The sequence below is a fragment of the Pteropus medius genome, unplaced genomic scaffold (genome assembly GCF_902729225.1).
Source record: "Pteropus medius unplaced genomic scaffold, Ma_sr-lr_union100, whole genome shotgun sequence".
In the NCBI taxonomy this organism is placed as follows: Eukaryota; Metazoa; Chordata; class Mammalia; order Chiroptera; family Pteropodidae; genus Pteropus; species Pteropus medius.
The window spans coordinates 3,161,181-3,188,676 of NW_024346062.1; the positions used below are offsets into that span (position 1 = coordinate 3,161,181).

Genomic DNA, 27,496 nt, shown 5'->3' on the forward strand with positions numbered 1-27,496 from the left:
TAAAGCTATTTAAAATAATTATATTAAGTAATTATAAAAATATTGAGGTACTTTAATTTAGAAGATAAAAAAAACCTTTCCACACTATATAGTATATTTATTAGCTAACTAATAAATACCTATAGATATGTAGGGTAAATAATATTGTAAGTACATCTACATATATCTTAGCAAAATAATAGATTTGTATATTAAACTTGTATTTCATGCATTACTTATGCAAAATTTTTCTAAGTTATAAGATCTGGATCTTCTCTATAGTCTCAAAAAATCTTTTAGTGAGATAAATTATTGGGCAACCATACAGATCAACACAATTTACATCCTAATTATATGTTATCCACACAACAGGAATTTTCTAAATGCTTAAGGTAATTAGACAATAGTTATTTAAGAACACTTTTTCCTCCTACTTGCTATCTCAACTCTACTCTGTATGCATTAGTGAGACAATGAATACTACTAACTTTCAGAAGAATTTCTCTATTTGTGATTTTATTCTAATAATCAAATGCCCATGTGGCTAGTTAGATTACAATACCTGCTGGACTAGGCATGATGGGTGTTCCTGGTGGCCCTCCACCTCCTGGAGGACCCTAAATAATTATACAAAATTTCAGTAAAAATAAGGCATTTCATTAAACAATATAAGGAAAAACAGAAGAAAAATTAGACTTTTCTCTATAATAATCCAATTTGAAAATAACAGAGGAAATATGTTTTCTCCATAATTTATTTTCTTTAAATGTATAATTATTTCATTCTTATGCAAAATGTAATTTAGCTTAAATATGTTGAAATTGTTTTGACAAATTTCTCAAAACAATAAGCCTGTAACACTGTTTTATTATTCAAGACTTAATCACGTCAGGTATAAAGAAGTTAATGAGAAACCTTTTAATACTGTTGTTACAAATCTATAAAACAGAAATAATTCAGGTGTGTATTTTCTTATATTTTGTATCAGTGGCTTTTATAAGAAGCTAAATACCAAAATATACTTATATGTTTAAAAATACTTTGATTCTATTTCTTTTTTCTAGCGGTACTAATTGTACCACCATCTATCACATCAATTAGAAATGAGAGGCAATATTGACTAAGGCTGTGGGTTACTAAGGCTGCAGCTACACAATCACCCTGAAATGTAGATTAGGATTTTCTAACTTTAATTCAGTAATTTCAGGCAACCATAATGAGTAATTCAGAAAATGGGTTTTAGAATTTTTCAGATGTACACTGAAATAAATATTAAGTATCTAAATTTTCACTTTATTTTGAATGTGTAGGCATAGCCCATTAATCACTCCAAATAACATGTGTTTTCTATTTAAAAGCAACTTAAATTTCCATTCAAATAAATGTCTATAATTTCACAAAACTATATATTGGGTTTATTCTTAAATGACTTTAAGAAAAAATTGGTTTTACCAAAATTTTCTTACTTTCATTTTTGTTTCATAGAAAATGTATATAAAAAAATATGACTTTCTTAGCTTGTATCCCTTAAGGATGCCTTGAACACTAACTTTACAGGTCTAAAGCAGTGTGTGCTTTTCATTATGTTAATAAAACACTATTTCTATGGAGGTAAAAATGCTTAATGATCTCTTCTTTTCCTACTTCAGTTAGCCACCACTTCTGAAAATTTCTTTAGAAAAGATTTTTCCTTTTACCATTTTATTCTTGCTTCTCTCTTAGGCATTTCCCCTTAAATATTATAATAAATTATCCTCTATGATGGCCTTGAGGTGTAGCAAGAATTATAATGTCATAATGGTTAAAAGGTCATTTATAAATTCAAGGGCTCTTGTAAAACCTGCTAATTGGACTTCAGGTGTGTATGAATTCTTGAAAAATTTTAATATGTACTAAATAATAATAAGCAGAAAAAATGTGTTTGCTATATCTAAGAATGAAAACATAACTAAAAAATCCCCCAAATTACTAGTCATTATTCTGCTCTCTGATTCCCTTTGTGACTGGGAGAATTTAATGTGTGTGGTGAATGGGGAAATGAGTATATAGATTATTCTCCTGCAGAACTGCAAATTCAAGCATATCATTGTGTAAGTGGGGATGGCTTTCTTCATGATTGGACAGAGTGCATTGTACTGGTTTACAGAAACATATGCTGAAGTAAGACACAGTACTCAGGGTGATCTTGGCCAGATTGATAACTGTTTCACTAATGAACATCAACATATGTACTGAGGTTGGCAGACAAAACAACTCAATACAAATCAGATGTTCACTTCTTGGCCAATATACAGGGGCTCTTCTTAACATCTGGACAACTATTTCATTGCCCAAATAAAATGTAACATCAATTCTTATGAGCGAACAAACCCCAAAGTACTTACTACATAATTCCCAGGAGATGCTGAGGAGTATGGTATCTGGAATATGAACAGGACAAAAATAAATAAATATTTTGATTCATGTGGCAGTATGGAAAATGACCTAAAATGATTCTATTTTCTAACTTTTATCAAGTTTTAAAATGTAACACAAAGGATAGTAAAGGATAAAGTCCTTTATAACTGTCTGAATGCTAGAAAACAATAAATGCAATATCATCTTGAATTTACAAAAAAGAGTAGACTTTAGTCAAGAGGAATTTAGAATTACAGCTTCAAGTAACATCGGTTTCAGGCCAGTTGTACTCACTGCTTGATACTAATGACACTTATTCTGTAATTAGAAAGATATATTTGTGCAGCTAAAACCCAGAAACCAGAGTTTTTCAAATTAGCAGTCTTTATAGAGGCAACTTCTAATTTATGTGTATTCTGGAATGCATTATTATTTTTTTTAAAGACAGCTTTCAGCCTAGTACAGTGTGGGTCAATAATTGATATATAGACCTCACCTTTCCCCCTTTCCTTTCTAATTAGCTATAAAAAGAAAAATAATACAATAAATGCAAAAGATTTTGTTAATGTAAATCTCCAAAGACTACTAATTTGTGGGGATCAGATATGGGTAACAAATTTCTTCTTTTCCTTCAAATCAAGCTCTTAACCAAGCTCTTTTCTCGTGATTAGAAAGTATAAATACAACATTGCTATGATAATTCAAAAAACAGAAAATAGAAAACAGATAAAAAATTAAGCCCTTGAGTGTGAATATTAATAGAAAAAATTAAACCCAAACATTTCTTTCTTCACACAAGCTCACTAGCTCACTGCATGAAGATTCTGTACATCCAGAAGAATTATTTTTGCCTTATTCTGAAAAAAGCCAATAAATTACTATCTTCTTGGAGTCAGACTGTCGGGGCCAGAAGAAGACCTTGAAAGTAGTGAAAAGATTACAATGCTTGTACCTGAAACTCTCCTTCCTCCCCAGTATCTTCCATATAATTAAACATAAGAATAATATGAAACCATAAAGTAAGTAGAAGGAAGTGCAACAAAATTACGATTTTCCATTGGTGACTAATTCTTTGATTGATTTAGGGGAAATAATTAATATTAAGTTATTTGAAAATTCTCTCCTCATTGTTTGGTGTTCTTACTTTGTCTTAAGCACAGACCATATGTCTCTGAGGCCCTTGGCTGGTCTGCCTATGAGTGACTCAGGACTGTAGATGGCCATTACCAGAGTGCCCAGCATCGGTGATGAGGATGACTTCCACTATGAGCACTAGCCAGGAAACATTTGCTCAATTCGGTGAATGAATACAACATCGCTCTATTGGGCCCCCTCGAGTTCATCAATCCTCTACTTCTTATTTTAAACATGTGCTTTCCATATGATCAACTTATCTATTGGTGCCAATTTTTATCTCCCTATAACTTTAGCACCTGGCTTGTGGTCTTCCATCTCTCTCTACTGTCTACAATCATTCTTAAGCAACTTCAAGATACACTCTAACCACCCTTTAGATCTTTGGAATACACGCTTCACTATCTTTCTTTAATTTACAATATACTCTCCTCTCTTCCATTTATGAAAATGACCACAACTTGAATTCTTTATACAGAGATCTAAACAGCTCCCTTGCCTGATCTCTTTCTCATTCTTCATGATGCTCACAAAAATTATTCTATATTTCACCCAGAATCTTTTCCCATCACAGTTCCTCCATGTTTACTAAGGCCATTATTTACCTATTATTTTCCTACTAAATTGCCTCTTCCCCTTCCCATGCCACTGTCAGCATTTTATTTCTCTATTTTATTTCTTAAATTCTCTAATTTGTTTATTAAATTCATTATCCTAAAGCTTACTTTGTTAATTTTCACCTCTTTGGTCACTTCCTAGGTACCTTTTCTGTTTTACAGTAAAGATTTCCTGGAGAGAAACACAAAACAAGCTTGACAGGGTCCAAAATATAACATTCTCTAACTTTAACCTGGTCTTCACTAATATGTGGCAGTATTTTGGCTCAGTCTTTATGGAATCCTGGAAGCATTCTTGTAGTATGCTAGTAAATTCAGCAAAGTCAGGGGGAAGAAGCCCCAATGCGTAGCCAATTTCTGTGGTGTTTTCTCATGTGGCAGATTTAAGCTACCAATGATTTAATAATTAGCTCACAAAATTCCTCAATATTTACCAACTGACACTTGTGAGCTGGCTTTCATAATGGTTATACCATCCTGAGTTGGTATTTTGCCCTTCTGTCATACATTAAAGGCATCAAATTGTTACTATGCTTTCATATTTAGCTCAATATTCCATTATTTATAGATTTAAATATTTACCCACTCATCTCAGGTAGGAAAAAAAAATCTTTGTTTCTAAAGCTAGCCCTTCCTGATGATCCCATTTCTTCTAAGTCTTTGATCCTTTTATATTTTTAATTTCTTCCTCTTCATGGCTCCTTCACAGTTAAATATAATAAATATTTAAAAAATTTATCTCATCTAGTTGTTCATTTTCTTTCCATTTTGCCCTGTCAAGCTCTTTAATTTTGCCTTATATTACTGTTTCTACTTCATATTCTTTGATGCCCTCTTTAAAAGAAAAGAAGCATTTGGACTCCCTACCCAGCATTTTACTGAATATGAACTTTTGAAAGTTACCAGCAGTATCTGATGGCCTCGTGTGAGAGACATAAAATATAACAATGTAAGTGGAAGTGTTATGTAGATACAGAAGATATATTTGAGCTGGGACTTATAGACAGTGGGTACCCACTAGAAAAACAAAAAGAAGGAACATCATTTGAGAGAGAGAGAAAGAAAGAAAAGGAGGAGGAGGAGGAGGAGAAAGGAAGGCGGGAAAGAAGGAAAGAAATGTCAAAGTTTATTAGGAAAATGGTTATGTAATTTTATACAGCTGTTGCAGTATGAGACATGGGGCTGCAATAAATGATGAGGCTATATGGTCAGACTGTGAATGATTTATGCTGTAGGAAATAGGGAGTCACAGGTTTTAAAGAAACATGTTTAAATTTATGTTTTAGTCAGATAGCTCTAGAGGCATCATGTAATATAAATACAAGTTAGGAGACTATTGTAAAAAGTTAGGCAGGAGACGAGAAAGAGGCTTTTAGGCAGTGCTGATTAAGATATGTAGGAGTAGGAAAATTTGAGAGACTTTTCCCAAATGTACACAGCAGGACTTGGTGACAACTGGGTGAGGTGAACAAGAGAAGGAAGAAGTTAAGGTAATTTCTAGGTTTCCAGCTTGGTAACTGGGTGGATGATAGTGCTTCTAATTTATTATATACAGGGAATTCAGGAAGGGGGAGAAATGTAGGGAAGTGTCTAACATGTTGAACTTGAAGGCACTAGCAGACATTGAGGCAGAGTTGATCAACAGATATTTAGAAATATAGGTCTAAAACTTATTAGAGATCAGGACTAAAGATACAGCTTCATTTGAATACATTTCCATTCAAATGGGCATAGTACTTGATCTAGGATGTAAGTAGATTTCATAATAGTTGAAACCACATGAAAACATTAAAAAAAAAAAAAGTCCAGGATTGGAATTAGAGAACATTACCACTGAGAAGGGTGAATAATGTGACTGGAGGAAAATCAGGAGAAAATACCTTACAAAAGTCAAGCAAATTAGACTTTTAAGACACAGGAAGTAAGTGTATCTTATCTAGAAATACCTAAACTGGACTTAATTTGAGCACTGTCAGGCTCAAGCCTTTCAATCTTTTTGTGACACATATAAGAATAAACAATAAGAAGAAATATGTTAATACGAATATGGAAAAATAAAGAAACATTATTAAAATGAAGAAAATAAACTAAGACAAAACCAAGGTGTCAAATATTTCAGAAGATAGGTATGATGAGGACAGAAAATAAGTTATTGTATTTGGTTGGTAACCTTCAGAATAGAACTTTCATAAGAAATGAAACTGTGAAGAAGTCAATTCAGTAAATCTTAGGCATTACCTGCTACGTTTTAGGTACTGTATCACTACATATAGTAATGAAAAAGACGAGGTCAAAGGATTCATTGTCTAGTAGAATGATGGTGAGGGAGTGAAAGTGTGAGAGACATGGGATGGTGTTTTGAGACTCGGGAAAGGTTGAGAGTATTTGTTTTGTTTTGTTTTGTTTTGTTTTGTTTTGTTTTTAATCAGCTACCATCTCCTAATACTAGAGGAATGAAAAATTAGGGGTTTAAGGTTCTTTTGAGATTTTGTTCATTGGCATAGCATACAAGGAACGTTCCAGTCAATGGAAAGGTATAGACTTAAGACTGCTTTGGAAGAATGAATGATATGAAAAAGATATTCAAGATATGAAAAAGCAACAAGAGGTGGAATAAAGAGAATAAAAGGATTAGCATTGAAAAAAAAAACGTATCTTTTTCTGAGATAAGAGGAAAAAAGATGACTAAAGGTCTGATAATATTGGAGGTGAAGGATAGAATCTGAAGAAATTTGAGTCTGATGGTCTTTTTCTTTTTTCTCTGTAAAGTATAAAACAATTTTAGCTGAGGGAGAAGGGGCCAAAGATAGTGAGAACAGAAAAGGTAGCTAACTAAGGAAGAGTAAGAAACTGCTGGCCAAGCATCTGTGAGGATTCAGCAGAGGTTGAATGTTATAGATCTAAATCATAACACAACATGTTAAGGACCATTATAGAAATAAGCTTTTAGGCACTGTGGAAGAATTGGAGGTGGTATTCTACAAATACTTCAAATTTAACATTCCATAAACAAAGCTCACTGTCCACCCTCTAAACGTGTTTCTTCTATGTTCCTACTAGTTTCCTTGATACCTGGATTCAAACATTTGAAATTACTTTCAACCTTTCCTTCTCTTTATCCCCAAATCTAACAGGTCACCAAGTGTTTTTGATTCTATTTGTGAAATGTATCTGCACTATTCCTTTCACCACCACTTCACCTTAGGCTCTGACAACATTTTATAAAGCCTATTACTAGAATCTTCTAATTTTGTTTCCCTACTGTATCCATGTTATATACTATCTTACTAAACTATAGTTCTCTTCTGCATAGAAGATAAATTCCAGATTTCTCAACATTCAAAGCCCTGTACACGTCATGGTCCCCTTTTACTTCTTTCAGCTTTATAACACTTTAACAATCCCAAATAATTCACAAATACTCTATCCTCCCTAATACTCTGATAATTTTTCCTCAAGTGTTTTTTGCATCTCCCCTTCTCTTTATTTTTGTCCAAGCTTTTCTCTAACTCTAGTGTCCAGATTCTTCCCAATGTAATCAACCTCCTCCCTCTACTCCTCGCCCATACTCCATATAAAATAGCTATTAACATGAAATAAAAGATAAAAATGCAGATGTAGAAGCTAAACGAAATCACAGAACTGGAGATTAGAATCATGGAACTAGAAGCATCCTTTATTTAACTTATGAGAAAATTAAGGGCTTTATATATTGTCTGGTTAAGCTAGACAGATAATTCAAGAGTTTTGATGAGAATCCAAATATTCTGAAATATTCTGACTTCTAATCTATAAGACTGTGTTGCTGTGATAGGGGGTAGAGCAGAGTCACTAGAGGTTTTTGGCCTTGTTTTTATGAAATGATTACTAATATTTTACCTAAGTAGCTTTCTTCAAGTATGAAGTTTAAAACTACTTCATAAGCACAGGGTTACTAGAAATAAGGATGGGAACATCAAGACATTATCTGTGTCAGTGCAAAGATGAAAATATTCTATTATCTTTCAGTGCTTTTTTTTTTTTTTTTAATGAGCATTATTTGTATAGAGCAGAGCTTATTTGGAGTAAGATATTTGTATTCACTTAGGCTCGATCACTATAATAGATGCTCATTTTTTTCCTTAAGTGAGTTTCCTCGTTTCCTGTCAAGCTAGTGAGTTGATGAATATAATGCTATGTTGAATATGTGCTTATCCTATATTGTTTTTGCTTATTCTTTCTTTTGATAACAATTCTTTGATTTTTTTTTTTTTTGAAACCATACCTCCCTTATTTTCCCATGTTGCATGGGTAGGGCTCAAGGAGTGGGCATGTGATCTTGGTCTGGCCAAAAGAGCATGTATCCTCTGGTCATTACTGCTCCATGAATGAGCATATGATCAAGCTAAGCAAATCCAATTCAGTTAGTTACTCCCACTACTGGTGCTTAACTGATAAAGAGTTGTGCTCTTTTGTGCTTATCTGGGAGCCGTAAGGAGATAAATCTGGAGCTTTATGCAGCCTTCTTGCCTTGATGAGGTGAACAAAGGTAAGCAGTGAATAGGGTTCTGATGATATTATTTGAATTCTTAGAACCAAATGTGCCAACAAGCAAATGAATATCTGGACTTTTCATATACATGATCCAGTAATATTCTCTTTTAATATGAGCTTAGTTTGTTTGTTTTCTGTACCTTCTAATTAAAAGTGGCTCCAGACAAAGACAATTAGGATATTCTCAACACAAATATTTATTACTTAATTATTAGAACTTGTTGTTAACTCAAGTGCACATTTCTTGTGAAAAATATTAAACAAAATAGTTGGTAGATTTGTAAATAAACTTCCAAATAAGAATGAGGCCAATACTATAATGCCCAGGTTGAAGGAAGTTAAAAAGTACAAAATCTTACTTTTATTTCAAATTAAAAATATGAGTTTGTCCTTAAAATGCTTCCCCTACTGCTATGTAAAAGGGTGATTTTTTGATAATTTTTGATCAAAAACACTTTTATATGACAAAACTCTGGATAAAGAGTAAGCAAATAAATAAATACATTTCAGATAATGGTAGGCAAATTTCTCACTTTCAAAGGAGTTACAAACAGAAAAAACAGAAAGCAGAAAGACTAGAATAAACTCTGTTGTGTTGGATTGAAATTGAGGCATTCATATGTAGTCATAATTTTAATATATATAGATACAGAAAGATAGAGATGTGTGGGGGTATGTATATATACATTCATCTATATCCTACTTGTTGGTTTAGAAGGTCTACAAGCTGTATTACTTTGACAGGTTCTAAATATCACTCTCCACTAAAAGGAACGAGGACTCCTCAAAGAATGGCTGTTTCTAAGGCTAAGGCTGGGAAAATATAAGTAAGCTTCAAAGTGCTCAAAGAATAATGGAGACAGGTCAAAAGGATAAGTGATACAGACCAAAGGAGTTCCTACTGGCCAAATCTGGAATGATTTTAGCATCAAAAAACATATTGAATAAAATATGAATCCACAAGTACATCTGATACACATGAATGAATGATGAATGAATGGATAGAGAAGAAAGAAAAACTCATTAACATAGTAGAAAATGAACTAATAAATGGTGAAGGAAGTACAGAATTAGAAAACAGCCATTTGGCAACCAATTTAGTAAAAAAACAATTTGAGCAAGAATCATCAATGGATACAAAAGGTAGCAGATGAAAGTATGAGGAGAAAGAGGATACTTCTAGTTTGAAAGCATGTGTCTACAATTTAATCATTACAAAAGAAAAAGAGTAATTTTACTGTAGAGAAACCTGACAAGCACCACCTGAACTAAATAATCAAAATTAAAATTACAAGTAATGGCACAGATCACCATCATATGCCTCCTGAAATGATGCACTGAGAAAAACACAAAATTACTTCTGTGTTATTCCTGCCAAATATGCATAACCTGACTCAAATTATGAGGAAACATCAGACAAAACCAAATTATGGGACATTCTACAAAATAACTGGCTTGCATTCAACAAAATTGCAAGGTTAAGAAAGACAAAGAAAATTTGAGGAACTATTCCAGATTAAAGGAGACAAAGAGACATGACAGATGGATTCAACAGTACAATAAGTTACAAAAGACATTGCTGGGACAATTGGTGAGATCTGAGTAAGGTCTGCAGATTAGAAAGTAGCATTACATCTAAACTAATTTTATTTTGATCCTTACACTATGGTTATGAAAGATAATGTCTTTGGTTTTAGGAAACAAACACCAAAGAGTATGGGGATAAAGGCCCATGATTTAAATAAAACTTAAATAATTTAGGAAAAATATATGTACATGCAGAAAGAAGAAATCCTAAAGCAAATGTGGTAAAAGTTTAACACTTGAGAATCTGGGTGAAGGGTGTATGGGAATTCTTTGTACTATTCTTGCAACTTTTCTGTAAATTTGAAGTCAAATCAATACAAACATTTAAAGGAAAAAAACCGGTATATAAAACATATTTGAAAACAGCAAAGAAAAAAACAACCACTTAATATACTGTCCTGAGGAATCAGAGACTTACAGTATTGATACAAAATGAAACGTGTTTCTAATTTTAAATGCGTACAAGTAGTCTAAGGAACTTGGAATTCAAACTAATACAGATAATTTGTCACTACAATGTAATCAATGGTATTTAGGGAAAAAAATCCTCTTTAATATTTTTTGCTTGGTTTCATGTAAACCCTATGTTTTGATAAAAAGTCATCAGTTTTCTATTATTTTTTTCTTGTTCTCATAATAAATCTTTTTCAGAGGAATGCTTTTCCTTTCTGTGCTCAGGATAATGACTGCTTTCTCTTTCTGAAGAGAAAATTATAGGCCTTCCTCCACTTCTTTTCTTATTTGTACTATTTAAGCTCGGGGAGATGTACCCATATGTAGTATATATTAACAGAAGGGATTGCTTTCAACTCCATTACTTGCCCACATGCGTACTGGTCAAATGCCCATATTCAGATTGACCACTGGAAGCAGTTTGATGTGCACATCTCCTATTGTAATTCCTCATGTTTTTCCAGGTCCAAAATAATGCAGAGCTGCTGGCCTGATACAGTGCATTCTCCTATCCACAGTGTTTGGCTCTATAAAATCTTGAAGAGATAGAATGCCCAAAACTAAAAATCATCAGAATGCAAAACTCTCCCCTCATCTCTGCCTCTATCTAATGTTCCTAGTTGGATAGTATACCCACTAGGTACACAATGCGCCAACCTCAATATCAAATTCTGCCCACACCCCTAAGTGGCTTCTGGGGGAGAGTCTCTAGATGAATGTATAAAAGGAGGTACTGTAGGAGGTGGGCAGTGGCAGGTGTGAATTGCGCTCCGGTTGCCTGCAATAGGCCACAGAAGGGTGGCTGGCTGAGCTGACAGTGAGAGAAGAGAGAATCTTCATGCTCCTATGTGGGAAGGCTTACACAGGTAAGGTGAGCGATCGATTGTGCTTTTTAAATTCTGTTGCATCAATCATGCAGATAATAGAAATTCTTTCCAGATTCTGGTAATAGTCAGAATTTTCAGTGTTATAAAACATTTTTTTTTCTGTATCTTTACGGATACTTTAATAGGGAGTTGAAAGAAATGTATTTTGAGCTTAGGCAGATGCCTTTTTAAAATGAAATCTTGAATGAATTTGAAAGGCATACAGCAAGAAGCAAATAGAAATGTGAACTCTTCAAAAGCAATAAGCAAACAAAAAATTTTAGAGGAATGAATATATTCACATTATAACATAATCTGACAAAACAATATCTTAGAAAGATTTGTCGAGATTAAATAGTACATTGAAGACCCAAAGAGAAACAACATCCTCAATTTCTCCACCCCATATAATTTAATAAGCCAGTGTCATAGCTATTGAAACTGAGAGGCAGATAATATAAACTAATTTTTTCCCCTAGAAATATGACTATTGCTTGATTGAGAAGAAAGTGATTTCTGCTTTATAATAGATGTATTTAGGATGATTCTTCCTATATCATACATAACTTACTTTAAATCTTGAAGCTTAAATTAACCCTAAACACTGGATAATTTCATGTTTATTTAGCATTAAGGTCACTACTAGCTAATGAAAGTATCCTTGTGTATATTTGCAAAAGGCATCCCTTCTGGGCAGATATTCATAGACTTCACAAGTGGAACACAAGCTGTATTTCAGCTCCCTAGTGTCTCCCTTGACTCAGGCACCTTTGTGCATGCACACACTATACATGTGTACACAGCAGACCTCTCCCATATATTGAAGAACTCAAGATTTCAAAGTCAAGAAGGAAAAACATCTCCAGGACCATTAAATTAAAATACTATTAATTTTAAGATTGTAAGCTGAATTTTCAACCTGTGCATATATTTATGTGACATTACTGAAGAAGAAAAATATTTGTGCAATCAAATCACTGCCACAAAATACGTAAGAAAAATTCTCAGGATGTCAAATACATAGATAGATGTGTAAGGTTGGCATTTCAGCCCACAGGCACAAGGAAAATGTATACTTGCTTCTTGGGGCAAAAAGAGAGGAAACCTAGATGTAACTAGTACAGAAACATCATAACCCTGACTGAGATTGATCTTATCTGGCAATTTAGCAATTATTATAGCTATTTTAGAAAATCAAATCTTTTTTAAAATAAATACATTTTATGAAAAATATAGGTTACTATATCCTTAAATCATATTTGTAAATCATACTTTCTTTATTTTCAAAGTCTGTTAATCTACACAGAATGCATGTTTACATTAAACATTGATATAAAAAATTACATAATTTCAAAAATTATGCATTTTATGCATGTTTAAATATATATACAATTATGCATGTTTAAAATATATATACACAATACATTTGTGAATGATTACTTTTTAAAAAAGGTTAATATAACCAACTGCAGGGCTTTCAAAACCAACAGATTTTTGTTGTTGTTAAATGCTAAAAAGTACAAAGAAAATTTTAAAAAATACATTTACTCACTGAATTGGCATTTGTTGGGTTTGGCCAAGGTCTACCACCACCTGGACCCCTACAAGAAAATACAATAAATGAAATTTTAACCTATGCTTTGAATGTTTCACAATAAGTAATAAAAATTATAAAATAGTAACATAATTAAGTTACCAGGCAGTTCTAGTTCAACAATCGAATTATACTCTTTATACATTTTTTACAGCTTTTTATTTTCTTAAACCAAAAAATTTTATCATTTCATGAAGTAATTTTCTTTCCAAATTAAACTAGTTTTGGTAAGCCCAGTTTTATTTTAATATTAAGTTCAATTATTGTAATAACCACTAAAAGTAGTAATCACCTATAGCAGTAAATATATATATACCTAAATTATTATGAAAACACAGTTTTAGAGTAAAGAGTACTTACAAAATAAGTACTCTAAACCATAATCTTGAGGCATCAATATAAGTGCCACCTGTATCTCATTCAAAATGAAAATAAAATCATTTATAAAATATCAATATATAAAAAGTGATTGCTCTTTTTAAGACACAAATAAATGTACATAGAATGTGTCTAAATTTGCCCCTTTTCAAAAAAATCATAGATGATCACACATTACATTATACATTTATATATCAATCTGCCTTTTAGTACTATTGAGAGTTTAGTTACTGTTAAACAAGGAAGTCATATTTTTTGTTTTAATAATTGTAGTTCAATACAGTGGCCTGAGTAAATCTTGGAAAAAATAGCAGGTAACCCATGCCAATGTATGTCAATACATTACTTCATTTTAGGGTGGAGGAGAATGGTTTGTGTTCCACAGCTTAAAAGGACATAGAGCTTTTAAAACAAAATCAATGCCTAATTAATTAGCTTGAGTGAAAATTTCTATACTAGATTAGTTTGAAGTAGAATAAGGTTAGTCTCATTTAAAAATAAAGAGGAAAATGGAATTTAAAAGAAGTCTATATTTCTTGGTAAGGGTATGTGGATGTGATGAAATCAAAGCAACCATGATTATCATAGAGAAAAATTATCTTTTCTTCTGTAATTCATGGTCATTTTATTTCAAGATAATAAATATACAAACTTTATGATTATAGGATATAATCTAAAATAAGAAGGTCTCAATCCTTTGAAATACTTTGTCCTCTTAGTTTCTATAAAATACCAATGTATACAATGTTGCATTAGAAGTGCTTTAATGCTAAATTCTAAATTCTTTGGAAATGTGTAAAAATGTAGTTAATTTAGAAATATAGTTTCCTTGGAAAAATAATCTATAATGCACTTGAAAATATTTATTTTGTAACTGTTGTTGTAAATTCTACTTTAAATTACTAAACTTGATATTAAGTTTTTACTTCTAAAGATATACTAGTTATAGAAACAATAAAAGTACACTATTATTTAATTTTAGATGACACTAAGTATAATTTATCCCGAGTTTACAGCAGGAAAATGTAAAATTATATCAGAATAACCAGTTTTTTGGAGCTGACCACTGTTTTTTTTTAAACAACAAAATTATTAAAATTTTGTTCCAAATGGTTTATTCTTCAATAAAGAGATATAGCTGCTAGTTAGAATACAGTATTTAATTACTTTAGTGACCAGGGTTTGGTATTTTTCATTGTCATTATGCTTTCATTGAAAACAAGAAAAAGTGATAAGCTAAAAAAATACTCATCCAGATAATGATTCTCTGGCGAGTCCCTCCTGATCCAACACATAAGTATCTTAGACTGTTAAAAACATAGCTTAAGGTACCACTACTATAATGTCTTTTCCTTTCATTTTTAAGTTACTCAACACATATAAAAGTGACATGAAGAAAATGACAAATACCAGTTAGAAATACTTAATTGCCATAACACAGTAATATTTACTTTGTTTTAAAGATAATACATTTTAAAATGAATTTCAATAAAGCTTAATCTATTGAGTACAATGGAGATAATAATATATATGTATATATTTATGTCTCTTTAAATTATGTCACTTTTGCTTTGTTGAGGCCAATATCAATACAAGAATGATTTTCTCTAACTGGATTGTCCGTAGATCAGAACTTTCCTGGTCAGAGGGAAATATTTATAAATGTAAATAAGTAAATATTTACAGTTTCAATGTCCTTGAAGGAATCCAAATTTACAGAAACTGAAAATGATTTATGACCTCAAATAAGTCAATAGTAACAAATAATGGAAATCTGAGTCTGTAAGGCTGAAAGTTTCCTTAGAAACCAGAAACTATATAAGTAGAAAAATATTATACAATAAAATCATTTTAAAGTATCTGCATATATTTAAATGAGAAACCCAAATTCAAATAAAAATAATCATATTAAAATTTTCAGCCATATTTTTAGTTTCCATAGATTATGGAATTAAATATACCCATATTTAATTCTATTTAAGTGTATGTAAAAAAAAGGAAGTAGATAATTTAAAGCAGCTGAGTCTCATGATTTTATATAGACTCTAATTATAATTATAAGTGATAATACAAAATGATATTAGATACATTCTTAACATTTAATGATAATTCTGGGCTGTTCATAGTATTCAAAATGTACACTCCTTACACGTATACGCAGTATTTGAAATTATATTCCTTAAAAGCTACTGCATTTTAAAGTCAGAATCAAAGATAGGCAAATTATATATATATCTAAATCCTATTGGTAAGATTTTCAGCTTTTGATATAAGCACAAAATGTCACTCACTTTTTTTTGTAGCAACCATTAATAAAGGTAAGCCTTTGAGGAATTTAAGAAAAGTCAGATTTCATGTCTATCCATTTTTACTTTAAAAGTGCAAAGACGTGATAGGAAAATTTGACCTACTTTTTCCCCTTGTTCTGTTAGTTTTGAGTCTGGCTGATACCCACCTATTAACCTATTTTCTATTTCAGACAAAATTGCTTTCCATGAAAATGGTTTTAGAAACTTAAAAAAAAAATCCCTGTGTACATCAAATGAGCTTATCTCACAGTATTAAATGCCATTAAGTGATGGCAGAGTTGTTTAACTTGATATGTAAGTGACCAAAACATGGACTGATGGGAAATACATTAGAGGAGACTACCCACAACCTGATATTAAACATTTTCATCATTTCTGGTAAGCTTTCTTTAAGCCACATCATGGAACTGATTCTCTAGTGAATTAATCAGTCACTATAAGCACCTGGTATATATGAAACTTTGAGGGCAAGTTTCATTAAATAATGAAAACAAATAAAAATTCCTTAACAAACTGTATTATATTGGCTGATAGAAACAACCTACTTTCCATGGGCTTGAAAGGCCTTTTCAGAAAAAATAAAACAAAACTGTTAGTTTACACCTTATCTAAACACATCTTGAATTTTCAAAAGGAAATTCATCCTCTACCATGGAAAGTTCTTTAATATAGATGATACTACCACAGTGAATTCTTCCTGTGTTGACAGTGGCTCCCAAAAGGAAAAACAAAGACACATATATATTTATAAAATTAGAAAAATTCCACTTTTAGGAATCACTATGTATCTGTTAAAATGCAGTTACCAATGTTCAATTGTTCACTTCTATAGAGTTAAATCATGGTGCTGATATCAGCCACCTCCTCATACTTTTGTATAGACTATATGGAAACTAGGTGCTTATTTACAAAAGGCTCATTTTTATGATAAATAAAACATGAAAATAAAAAAGAAACAGGCTAAAAGTTGGCATTTATGTCACCTGAAAATGGAAAAAAAAAAGTTTGCAAGGGAAGGAAGAAAAACACAGAGAATATGTTCTGAAAATGAAGAAAACACTACAGCTCATTTTTCGTCCATTTTTAGAACATTTATACAGACATCGAGGAGCATAAATTGTTTTACAAATTAGTGTGACTTTCGAAGACCAAAAATAGGACACTTTACTAAACAGGATAATATAGCATTTTGCTTACATGTTCATTCCAGGCATTCCAGGGCCACCTAAAGCATTCAGTGGGGGTCTCATTGCACCTCCATAGTTCTGTAATGATAACCAAGGGTCAGACTACCACAAAACAAAAAAACAAAACCAAAGAGGAGGGGGGAAAGAAAGGAGAGTAGGTTAATGATTTCCCTACATAACTCCGGATTGGATAAGGCCTGTGCAATTCATTCTCTGAAGGGTCCACTCTTGTACTTTTGTTTCTATTTTAACAATTACTTTGCTTTGTGTCTTTTAAAAACAATGTGAATATGTAAGATCACTGGAGCATGTTAAAAGATTAAGATATAGTTGCAATAATATTTATTTTTATTAATTTCCTAAAATCTATACAACGGTGAGCTTTTAAAAATAAAACATTTCACAAATTCAAAACTCTGTTTTTAAAGAAAAAACAGTCAACATGCTTGAAACATGTTTGAACAATTATGGTCTGGAAAAAAAAAACAACCCAGGTGAACCCAACATAAGAAAGTTTAATGCAAACTTCTGTTTATAAAATAATATACCAAACAAAGAAATGCATTTATAGATATGTAGAAAAATATATGAAAACTAAAGTACACTCAGAATATGTATGTATGAATTATATGACTTAATAGGTTTCTGTCAATATCTATTACACGCATTAAAATGATAAAAACATTTAAATGTTTTAACATGCATATCATATTATCTTACTTTAGTTTCCATAAGGGCCAAAAGATTAAATTTAACAGTATCATGTTATATTGTGTCGCTATGAACTACTTTCATGCTTGACTTTCTTACACCAGTATTCCTTCAACTTTTTTCTGACTACTCATTTTCAGTTTCCTTTGCTGGCTCTTTTTACTTTGCTAACTCTGTAATGTTGCTTTCTCCCATGTTCTAGCCGCAGCATTCTTTAAATATTCTAAGAATAATAATTCTTACTACTTCAATAAATGCACACTTATGGGTAATTTTAGCTGCTACCATTAGTTCAACAACTATTTATTTGTTAGGATTCCCAAATCTTTTATATTTTGTCATGACAGATCTCCTAAGCTCTTAGATAACTTATATGCTGAACTTCACATGAGTTGTTTCCATCTGGATACCACTTCGTGCTCAACATAACTAAAAGTAAACTGAGTATTATCTTCTCATGACTGTTCTTTATACTGCCTTCCTCAGTCAGTTCTGTGACACAACAGTCCAGGCTAAGAACCTCTAGGAGCTTTGATATCTCTTCCTTTTCTTTTGGTTTCCATATCTAGTCAGTTACCATAAAGGCTATTGTTTCTATCCATAAAATAGCTCTTGAAATAGTGCTCCCTTTCATCTCACTACTCTTTGCCATTTACTAAGACTAGTGTACTGTCTTAACTGGTCTCTCTGACTCAGTCTCTCCCCGTCCCAATCTATTCTCCCAACGGCCTCCAGAACTACACTAACAGTCCTCTTTACGTCACTTAAAAGCCATGACAACGCACACTGCCTACCGAATGAAGACTAGACTCCCCAGCATGGCTCAACGAGATTAGTCAAAGATCAGCTCAGCCTACATTTCCTTTTCTTATTTCCTATAATTTTTACCTTCTTCCCTTTCTCCCAAATACATCCTGCAGCCTACTGAATTTCTTGTGGTTCAGAAACAAGCAATACACATTTACACTCATGTTAACTCATTTGCTGTGGCCTTCTGTGTAGTAGGTGCTAAGATGACAAGGGGGATATTCAGTGCGAGAAAGTCTTTTACAGAGAATAAGCCACAGTTTATAAATAAATTACCTAGTTACATGCTATATATTGTTTATTTCTTTTACTTTAAGGAAATCTTATTTTAACATCCAAATTTGGTTTGCTATGAAGAGAGTGGAATGGTTTCTAGCCACACTTGACTTACTAGTTAAAGCGATCGCCATTACCCTTAACCTCTGGATCAAGCACGGTGGGGACAGCAGTAGCATTAGCAAGGAATCTCTGAGAAGAAAGTCATTGGGAAGAAAGTCTGAACGGTATAGCATAACAGAAACGCTTCATAAGGAAGCTGCTCCTCAGTGTTGGTCTTAGAAAAATCTGTGTTTTATTTTATCAAGGAAATGTCTATGGCCATGCCATCCTGAACAAGCCTTATCCCATCCGATTTTGGAAGCTAAGCAGGGTTGGGCCTGGTTAGTACTTGGATGGGAGACCACCTAGGAAGACCAGGTGCTGTAGGCATAAAAAATAAAAAAATAAGGGATTGTAAGCTGACAAGGTCCTTGCAATCTGTGAGGTCAACCAAGGGTTGCCTCGCCTAAAAAGAAAAAAAAAAAAGGAAGAAAGAAATTATCCAATACATAGTTTAATAGATTTACAAAATATTTTCATTATTGTGAATAATCTGAAGCAAAAAGAAAACAGAAAGATAAGAAAGAATAACAACTGGCTTTCCAAGTGGTATCAACAAAGGCAGAATAGAAAGAGCTAATTTAGAATCACTGAATTTTAAAGCTGATGGCAGCTATACAATTCCATCTGGTTTAATCTCTCTCCCAATGCAATGTTCCTGACAAAATGGTTGTTCAGACTCTACTTGGAAAGTTCATAAAGAGTTTTTCCATGATTGGGCAGTTTAATTTCTGGAAAGTTGTTTATCTTGAACTAAATTCTACCTCCCATCTTAGATTTGAAAATACAGAAATCAGTTTATTCTCTCTTCCTAAAGAGCCTATCACATCTCGTCATTTCTCTACCTCAAGTATTTGATTTGGAAATATTGGTATGTTTTTACTTGTAAATAACTCATTTATCCTTTAGATTGCTAGAGGAACTAGAATTAGTTGGGTGGTATTGGTGAATTTTCCTGTTAGTCATATGACACCTGCTAAGCCTAAGAACACAGGCAAGCTAAGCATATCTTAGCACAAAAGTAAGTAGAAAAATGAATTCAAATCTAGTATTAGTGAAGATGTTTTTCTTGACCAAATAGATAATTTTGCTTTTCTATTAAAAGGATACTGATATAAATGTAAAAACTCATGTATTACCACTGAACTTAGAATTAAAAGAGATTAAGGGGTGGGAAAAATAGGCTGGGATTTGGAGCAAACTTTTATTTCTTCATCCATGAAGTAAGTACTAATCACATGTTTACCATGTTCTAGGTGTACTTTGCCTAAATTGGCATTATCTAAGAATCATTAGATAATATATACATTTTTTGTTTTTCAATTGTTCAATAACTTCAGTAGTTAGATTGTTCCAAAAGATAACTACTGTCTCTCTTTACTACATTGATATTAAACTAAAAAAAATAATGGAAATAATATCTATGATAAGAAAGAGATGTGTGTTTCATTTGTGCATAAAGCTAAAGACAATATTCCAGAGACTGTTTCTATAATCCTACTACAAAAATGTGGATGCATTCTGCTCCTGGGTGGCATCTGTATGATTTATTTTCTTCTGACTTAGATAATCTCACATATATTTATATATATTTATATAGTAGGTTTTTTCCCATGTAATATGGTATTCCAAACATTGGGTTATATGCACATTGTGTTTCAATATAGTTGATATATATATATATATATTATTGTGCATTGGTTAGAAACTCCTAACTCTAAGTTATATTATCTAGGTGTTTGATTCTTAATTCTCTAAAGAGGTCCTTTGGGAACACAATAAAATATTAACTTTTTTTTTTTTTAAGTAGATACATAAAATAGGCTCCAAAAATGGTCACTTATAATGCTGTTCTTGGAAAGGATAAAGAAAATAAATTAATTCATTCTTTTAACCAGTGTTATGACATGCTAACCTCTGACCCATGAAGTAGAAATTTTAAATTCTGGATTTTGGATTAGTTTCTTTGAAATATGACATTATACAATTAATTTCTACCCCACACAGTTTTCTCAAGAGAGACAAAAGGATGTTTTAGCTAAAATAAGTGACATCCTGGAGGAGCATACTTAAAAGATGTCACCAACCTCGGTATACACTTCTGAGAAATAGTCATAGAGAAGTAGGCTAACAGAAGAGGTATACTGATAGCATTATGCTTGCCCAATATGACCCATTTAATGTTTATTTCTAAATGGTTCTCTATTGTTTTCATATTTTATAAAGAAACATGGTTGTATAAAATAAATTGTCAATGGCATTTTCTAAAAGACTTACAGAAATATATTTTATGTCGCTTATTCTATTTAATATTTTCAATGAACTGGGTTTCATCTAACTTATTTAAGTGGTTATCTTTTAAAATAATTTTGTTTCCTCAATATAACTAAAAGGGTAATAGTTTTTTTTAATAATAATTACTATAATGTATTTCTATGCAATGTATTTTTTTCAAGTGTACTGAATGCATATGTGACAGTATGTGTTAAAATATGGTTTGTTGTTATATCGATTTGGACATGTCACAGATATTATGTTCTTAAGAGCCTAACAATCCTTATATCAAGCCTTTAAGATATATAACAAAAGCTAATAGATAACATAGTTTGTTTACATAAAATAAAGGCAAAAAACTCAGCTTCTACTTTCTGCATTGTTTATTTACCTGTGGTCCTAAGGGCACCATTCCTCTTGGAGGAGTCATTCTCTGCATTGGTCCACCCATATTTGGATGTCCTAAAACAAAAAAGCATGAAGCAATCACCAATGTAATAAATATGAGTGCTAACCCAGGGGTTAGTAGTCTCCTCTATGCTTGGTATTTATTCCATTTTTGTTGTTGTTGTTATCACCTGCCCTCACTATCATGCATAATTACGAGTTAACTGAAAATATAAATCACTTGGCACCGTTATTTGCAAAAATGCAATTGGTATAATTATGGAAGACTTATTCCAATAAAAACTTCTTTAAAAAATAAAGGAATTTCTTTGTGATTCTGCATATCCATTTCACTTTTAAAGTAGTCACCTTGTTGTCGAGTTGGGTCCATTCCACTGGGAAGTAATGGCTGACTTCCTGGGACACCTCCAAGTGCCTAGCATATTTAGTAAAACAAAATTAAAAGCAATATTATAAATATTTATAAAATAAGTGCTTTAACAATTCTCTTTTAAAATTCTTATAATTACAGATTGGATTTGAGTATTTCACAAGATTTCTTATATTTGACATTCATTTATAAATTTTATAGCTCTATATACCTAGTATGAGTTCTTAGTTCTAAAAAGATTCTATTTTGCCCATTTTGTGTCAAACAAAATATGTACTTTGGTGGGGAAATCTAGGCAAAAATTGTTCTATATTTTTCCGAGAAGTATAATGCCTGCCTCCTAAATTAATTTACTAAGGGTACTAAAATAACTAATTTTGCTTCTTAAATGTAAGCTTTCTGTTTCTACAGATTATTTTACTCATTTGGGACTGCAAGAGCAGCAGGGCTAAAATGCCAAAGGACCGATGAATATTTTTTGTAGTCACATTTTCCCTAAGAAACTATTTGGAAAAAATAATACTCTAATTAAGTTCAAACAATTTGGCCATATAAACAAAGAAAATTAGAACTGAAAAAGATGGAGATTAACAGAGTTTATGTATGTAGGGTGTAATTCTGGAGACATACTGAATTGCAACTTCTTATAGTTGTCTGAGCAGTACTTAGAGCTGAACAAAGCTGTAAGCAATTTCAACCTGTTGATCCTATGAAGTACATAGGTACACACATATATACATAATCTTGACAATAGGCAAAATTTTCTATAAAGGATCACTAATTTAAGGATAAATCTTGTTTGTTAAAAATTTTGAATATTAAAAAAATAATATTAAAGAATTTATATATCCTGATCAGACCTGTTTCTTTGTCACTTGGGATACAGTAGAGAGCTGCCGTTTCCCTTGTCCCTTTTATAATTATTTGAATTTTTTTTTTGCTTACAAACACACTCAATACATATTTATTGAGTCCCTACTACATAATCTGTTCCTTGCTTACCTTTCCAGCCTAATTTCTTGCCACTGCCACAGTGACATTCTAACGTTCAGCCATACCAAACTTCTTTCAGTTTTTTTTCAATTCATGCAATCAATCAACAATATCTAAATGTCAGCCATTAAAAACAAAACAAAATAAAAACTGAAACTAAACTAAATGATCTCTCCTCTCAAGGAGTTCAAAGACCCTGTAGTACCTATGGCTGACATATTTTAGACCTCAGTTTAGGGATCACTTCCTAAAAAATTCTTCCCAGCAACCTTTGTCTGGGACAAGTTTTCCTTTTATTTATTTTAAAATATGTATAATTTTTTTAAATTATAGAAAAATTGCACAAACAGTACAAATAATTCCCATATACTCTGACACAGACTGCCTAACTGTTAACATTTTACCACATTTGCCTCATCACTTTCTCCTTCTCTCTATGTACTTTTATCCTGTCTTTTTCAGAACCATGTGACAGCAAGTTGTAGACATTATGCCTTCATCACCCCTAAGTACTGTAGAATATAAGATATTCTCCTACATAATCACAACACAACTTTCATGTCAGGAAATGAGCAATGATACAACACTACCACCCAAGCCATGGACGTCATTCAAAATATGACATTTGTCTCAATAATGTTTCTTTTTCTTTCTGGGACCAGGACCTCATGGAACACATGTTTCACTTAGTTGTCATGTTTTTTCATTCTCTTCCAAGCAATAATAATAATTCCTTAGCTTTTCCCTATCACGTCCTCAACAGTTTTAAAGAGAATGAGTGTTAAATTCTACAGATGATATTCTGATGGCTTTTTATGACCCAGACGTGGGTCATATTTTCTTAGCAGGAATACCACAGAAATGATGTTGTGCTATTCTCAGTGATCACATTAGAGGGCACATCATGTTGATTCATACCACTGTTGGTGATGTTAACTTTTATCATATGATTGTGTTGGGGTATGCCAGGTTTCTACACCATAAGATCATTATTTTTCCCATCTGTAACTGATTACTTTCAGTATTAGAGCTATTCGAAGATTGTCACTATCCCATTCCTCATCGATCCTTTATCAACCCACCAGTTGGATGTTGTTAGCATCCACTGACAACTCTTAAGCACTATGGTCATTGCTAAATAGACATATCCCATGTCCGTCATGCTTTCTATGTTTATTAGCTAGCATTCCACTATAAGAAAGAGCTTATTTATTTATCTATTTATTTATTATTTAATTATGTAAGTATAAACCTATGGATTCCTATTATGTTTAAAGGGTTGTAATCTACTACTATCATCTGAGATTTGGCCAGTGGGAAGCTCTTCAAGCTGGCTCTTGTGTTCTCACTAGCAAAACATATTCCAGGTTCATCCCATACTTTTTCTGGCCTAGGCCTGAAATCAGTCTTTTCTCTGAATGGCTCTGATTCCTTCCAGTGGAGAAAAGTATTTAGGCATCAAGATCTGGGTTCTCACAGTGTTTGCTATTAGGTGAATATATTGCTTCTGCACCCTCTCAGAAGATTCTGAGCTTGAAAAACTATGTATGTGTTTATGCACACACACACATATGACTAATTCATATTCTCTCTCTTTCTCTCTCTTCCACGTCCCTCCTCCCCCCACATAAACATACCACATACCATAAATTTATACCTCTAAACTCTCCAACACCAGTTTAGCATCTCCAGTTTCAATCCAAAATCTCAGGGTTATTTTTATTCTTCTCCCTTTCAATGTTTGTATTTTCTCCAACATGGAGAAACCTTTTATTACCTTCAGTATCTTTTACTTATTTGTTCAATCAATGTATTTATTTGCTCAATATTGCCAATCATCCAACCACAGAGGCCATTGCTTCTTTTGCTATCTCTGTGTGACTCCTCCCTGCCTCCTTGAATGTCTTAGCATGCAAGGAAAGTAAGGGCATTTTATGTGCTTTTATAGGATCTTGTAATTCACTTTCATAAAACTTAAATATGATCATGGCTTGCTTTTTTCTCTGTATGTCTGATAGACTGTAACCTCTGAGAGAGAGTATGGACCTTATTTATGCCTATTGGCTCAAAATAATAAATATTTATTGAAGGAATAAAAGAAATAGGGTTTATATTGGACAATCTTAGGAATCATCAGTGTTAAACTCATAAAAATGGAATAGACTTCAAAGAGTATGAAGAAAGAAGATCAAATATATAATTATTTAAAAATACCAAGAATAGGTAGGAAAGAAAACAAACTAAATAAATGTTAAATTAAGGAGTAGCGGGTAGGGGGAACTTAGACCAACAGTTCAGAAAGCACAAGCAGAGTTTCAAGAAGGAAGTGTCAAAGGTATAAAGAAATGAATTAGAAAGAAGACTAAAAATATATGACTAATCAACATTATCTTCAATTGCAAGTTTGCTTAAAAAGTTCTTGCTTTTAAAGTCTCCAAGTGGTTAGTTTTACACTCTAGACTTTGATTCTAAATTTCTATATTTAACTGGAGAAATAATATTTTATCACTGGAAATCATTTTCGAAATTTTCAAAACCAGATTCAAAATTTTGCTTTTTCTTGTTTATCTTGGAATATAAGAATAATTGACATCTTTCTGTTTTTACTCATCATTTTAAAATATAGCATAATCCTACAGAAATCTTGATCAATGTCAAGTTGTCTTTCAAAATAAGTGTCTTTATCTAAATTTAACTTTTTAGTCACCAGTTGTTTTCTTTTAGAAGTCAACTCTCTAACTCTTAAAAATTTTTGTCAGTTCTGGAATGACCAGATTATGGTTTTGAGCATCAACAAGGATATAACCACTGCATTCTTTAAACCTTCAATGACAGGGGGGAAAATTTATATATCTTATAGTTGATATTACTTCCACATTTTTAACATGTTATATGTGTTCTATTCAGACTTATATAACTGGTCAAAATTTCAGCACACATTCTTTGTTCTATAAGAAATCTTCATTCTGACAGAAAATAAGTAATGATAAAGGTGCTTAATAATAACAAACATAATAACAATAATATATACTTGTAAACCAGTATATTTGTGCTAGGACTTGTGCTAAGCTCTTTATATTTATAATTTCACTCAATGCTTACAACAAAAAGGTTACTATTGATTCTTTTTGCTAATGAGAAACTGAGATTTAATACATAAGTAATTTGTTCATTCATACATGGTTATATTTTCAGCATGTAGCAAAGCCAGGCTTCAAATGATACTCTAAAAGACAAGCCTTAAATTCTAGAATTTAAAATACATGAAATACAAAGTTTTATTAAAATAGAAATAATTAAATGGAGAAACGTCTTGCTTCATAAAAGAATTACTTAGTTTACAAAGGATTCATCATATGATTCCAATGCTAAGCCCCTCTGCCAACTTAAGATTCTGATGTATATTTCCTTGAATATTATTATATCTATTTATAGAGACTAAATGGTCACTGATGATGAAAAAATGGTGAGTTTATCAATGTTTTTATGATATAATTCCGTTAATCATTTTGATCTACGCAAATTTTTAACGGCCCTCTTCAATTATATGAAGTGAAATAGAATAATATAATCAATAAAATTTAAAACTAGAAAACATTTTAGAAATATCTGGGTGCATTCTCCTTTTACTTATTTAAAAAAAAAATCAAGGCCCAGAAAGGTTAAGTAACTTGCTCAAAGTCACCCATTACTTGGCATTGCTGGCATTTGAACTTAAGATGCTCTTCACAATTGAGTGGAGATATCACTTTCATTTTTATTTTCTGTGAAAAGGCAGTATCAACAGAAAATTTATTAAAATACAGAAATGTTACATTCAGTGTAGGAAAACTTATCTCCAAAGCACAACTCACTCTCTGTTATATATATTTACTTATTTATTACATGTATTACTTATTTGTCATATATATTTACTTATTTATTACTTATTTAATACAGTAGCACTTTGCCAGGTGTGGCTATTTAAATTTGAATTAACAAAGTAAAATTTTAGTTCCTCAGTCACTCTAGCCACATTTCAAGTACTGAAAAGTGCTTAAAGTACCAGAAAGTTCTGCACATAACAGTGCAGTAACAGAACATTTCTACCGTCCCAGAAAGTTCTACTGGGCAGTGCTGAGTTACAATGCTAAATCCTCAAGATTTTCTTTAGTTTGTTTATTGATGTAGCTCCACATCTAGAATTGGGTTTGGTACTTAGTAAACCTCAACACATACTTTTTGAATATTTTTAAAAGAGATTTTGTATAGTTCTATGAAATTTCCAATCAAGCAGATGCAAATGCATTTTTTTGTATTGGCTTATATCCCAAAAGGGTATATCTGTGACAAAATGGCTGTAACGATAACGAGAAGCTTTGGCAAAAGTAGTAAATATTGTGCCAAAAAGCTCTGTGTAACTATAACTTAAATTGCGTAAGACTGCACAGAATTCACTATGTAAACTTTCTCTGGTTTGAGAGGAGAATGAATTTCTTTTTTGTCAGACATTGAATTTGTTAATTTCCTTTCTACAATTGT

At 32.0% G+C, this 27,496-nt stretch overlaps 1 protein-coding gene and 1 pseudogene across 6 annotated transcripts in view; one reads left to right on the forward strand and one right to left on the reverse strand.

Annotated features, from left to right (window-relative positions):
* Window positions 1–27,496, reverse strand: part of SSBP2 (single stranded DNA binding protein 2) — a 245,763-nt gene that overhangs the window by 22,457 nt on the left and 195,810 nt on the right. For 3 of the 6 annotated variants that reach the window (XM_039874974.1, XM_039874971.1, XM_039874975.1), the window contains 6 exons: window positions 21,961–22,027; window positions 21,596–21,666; window positions 17,045–17,112; window positions 13,119–13,167; window positions 2,364–2,399; window positions 542–596 (listed from right to left, as the gene is read on the reverse strand). In XM_039874974.1, coding sequence (XP_039730908.1) covers window positions 542–596; window positions 2,364–2,399; window positions 13,119–13,167; window positions 17,045–17,112; window positions 21,596–21,666; window positions 21,961–22,027 — 346 coding nt within the window. Of the gene's footprint in view, window positions 1–541; window positions 597–2,363; window positions 2,400–13,118; window positions 13,168–17,044; window positions 17,137–21,595; window positions 21,667–21,960; window positions 22,028–27,496 lie in introns of all 6 variants that reach the window. The other 3 variants (XM_039874972.1, XM_039874973.1, XM_039874969.1) reach the window with 1 other exon arrangement.
* On the forward strand, window positions 19,142–19,260 carry LOC120612676 (uncharacterized; annotated as a pseudogene).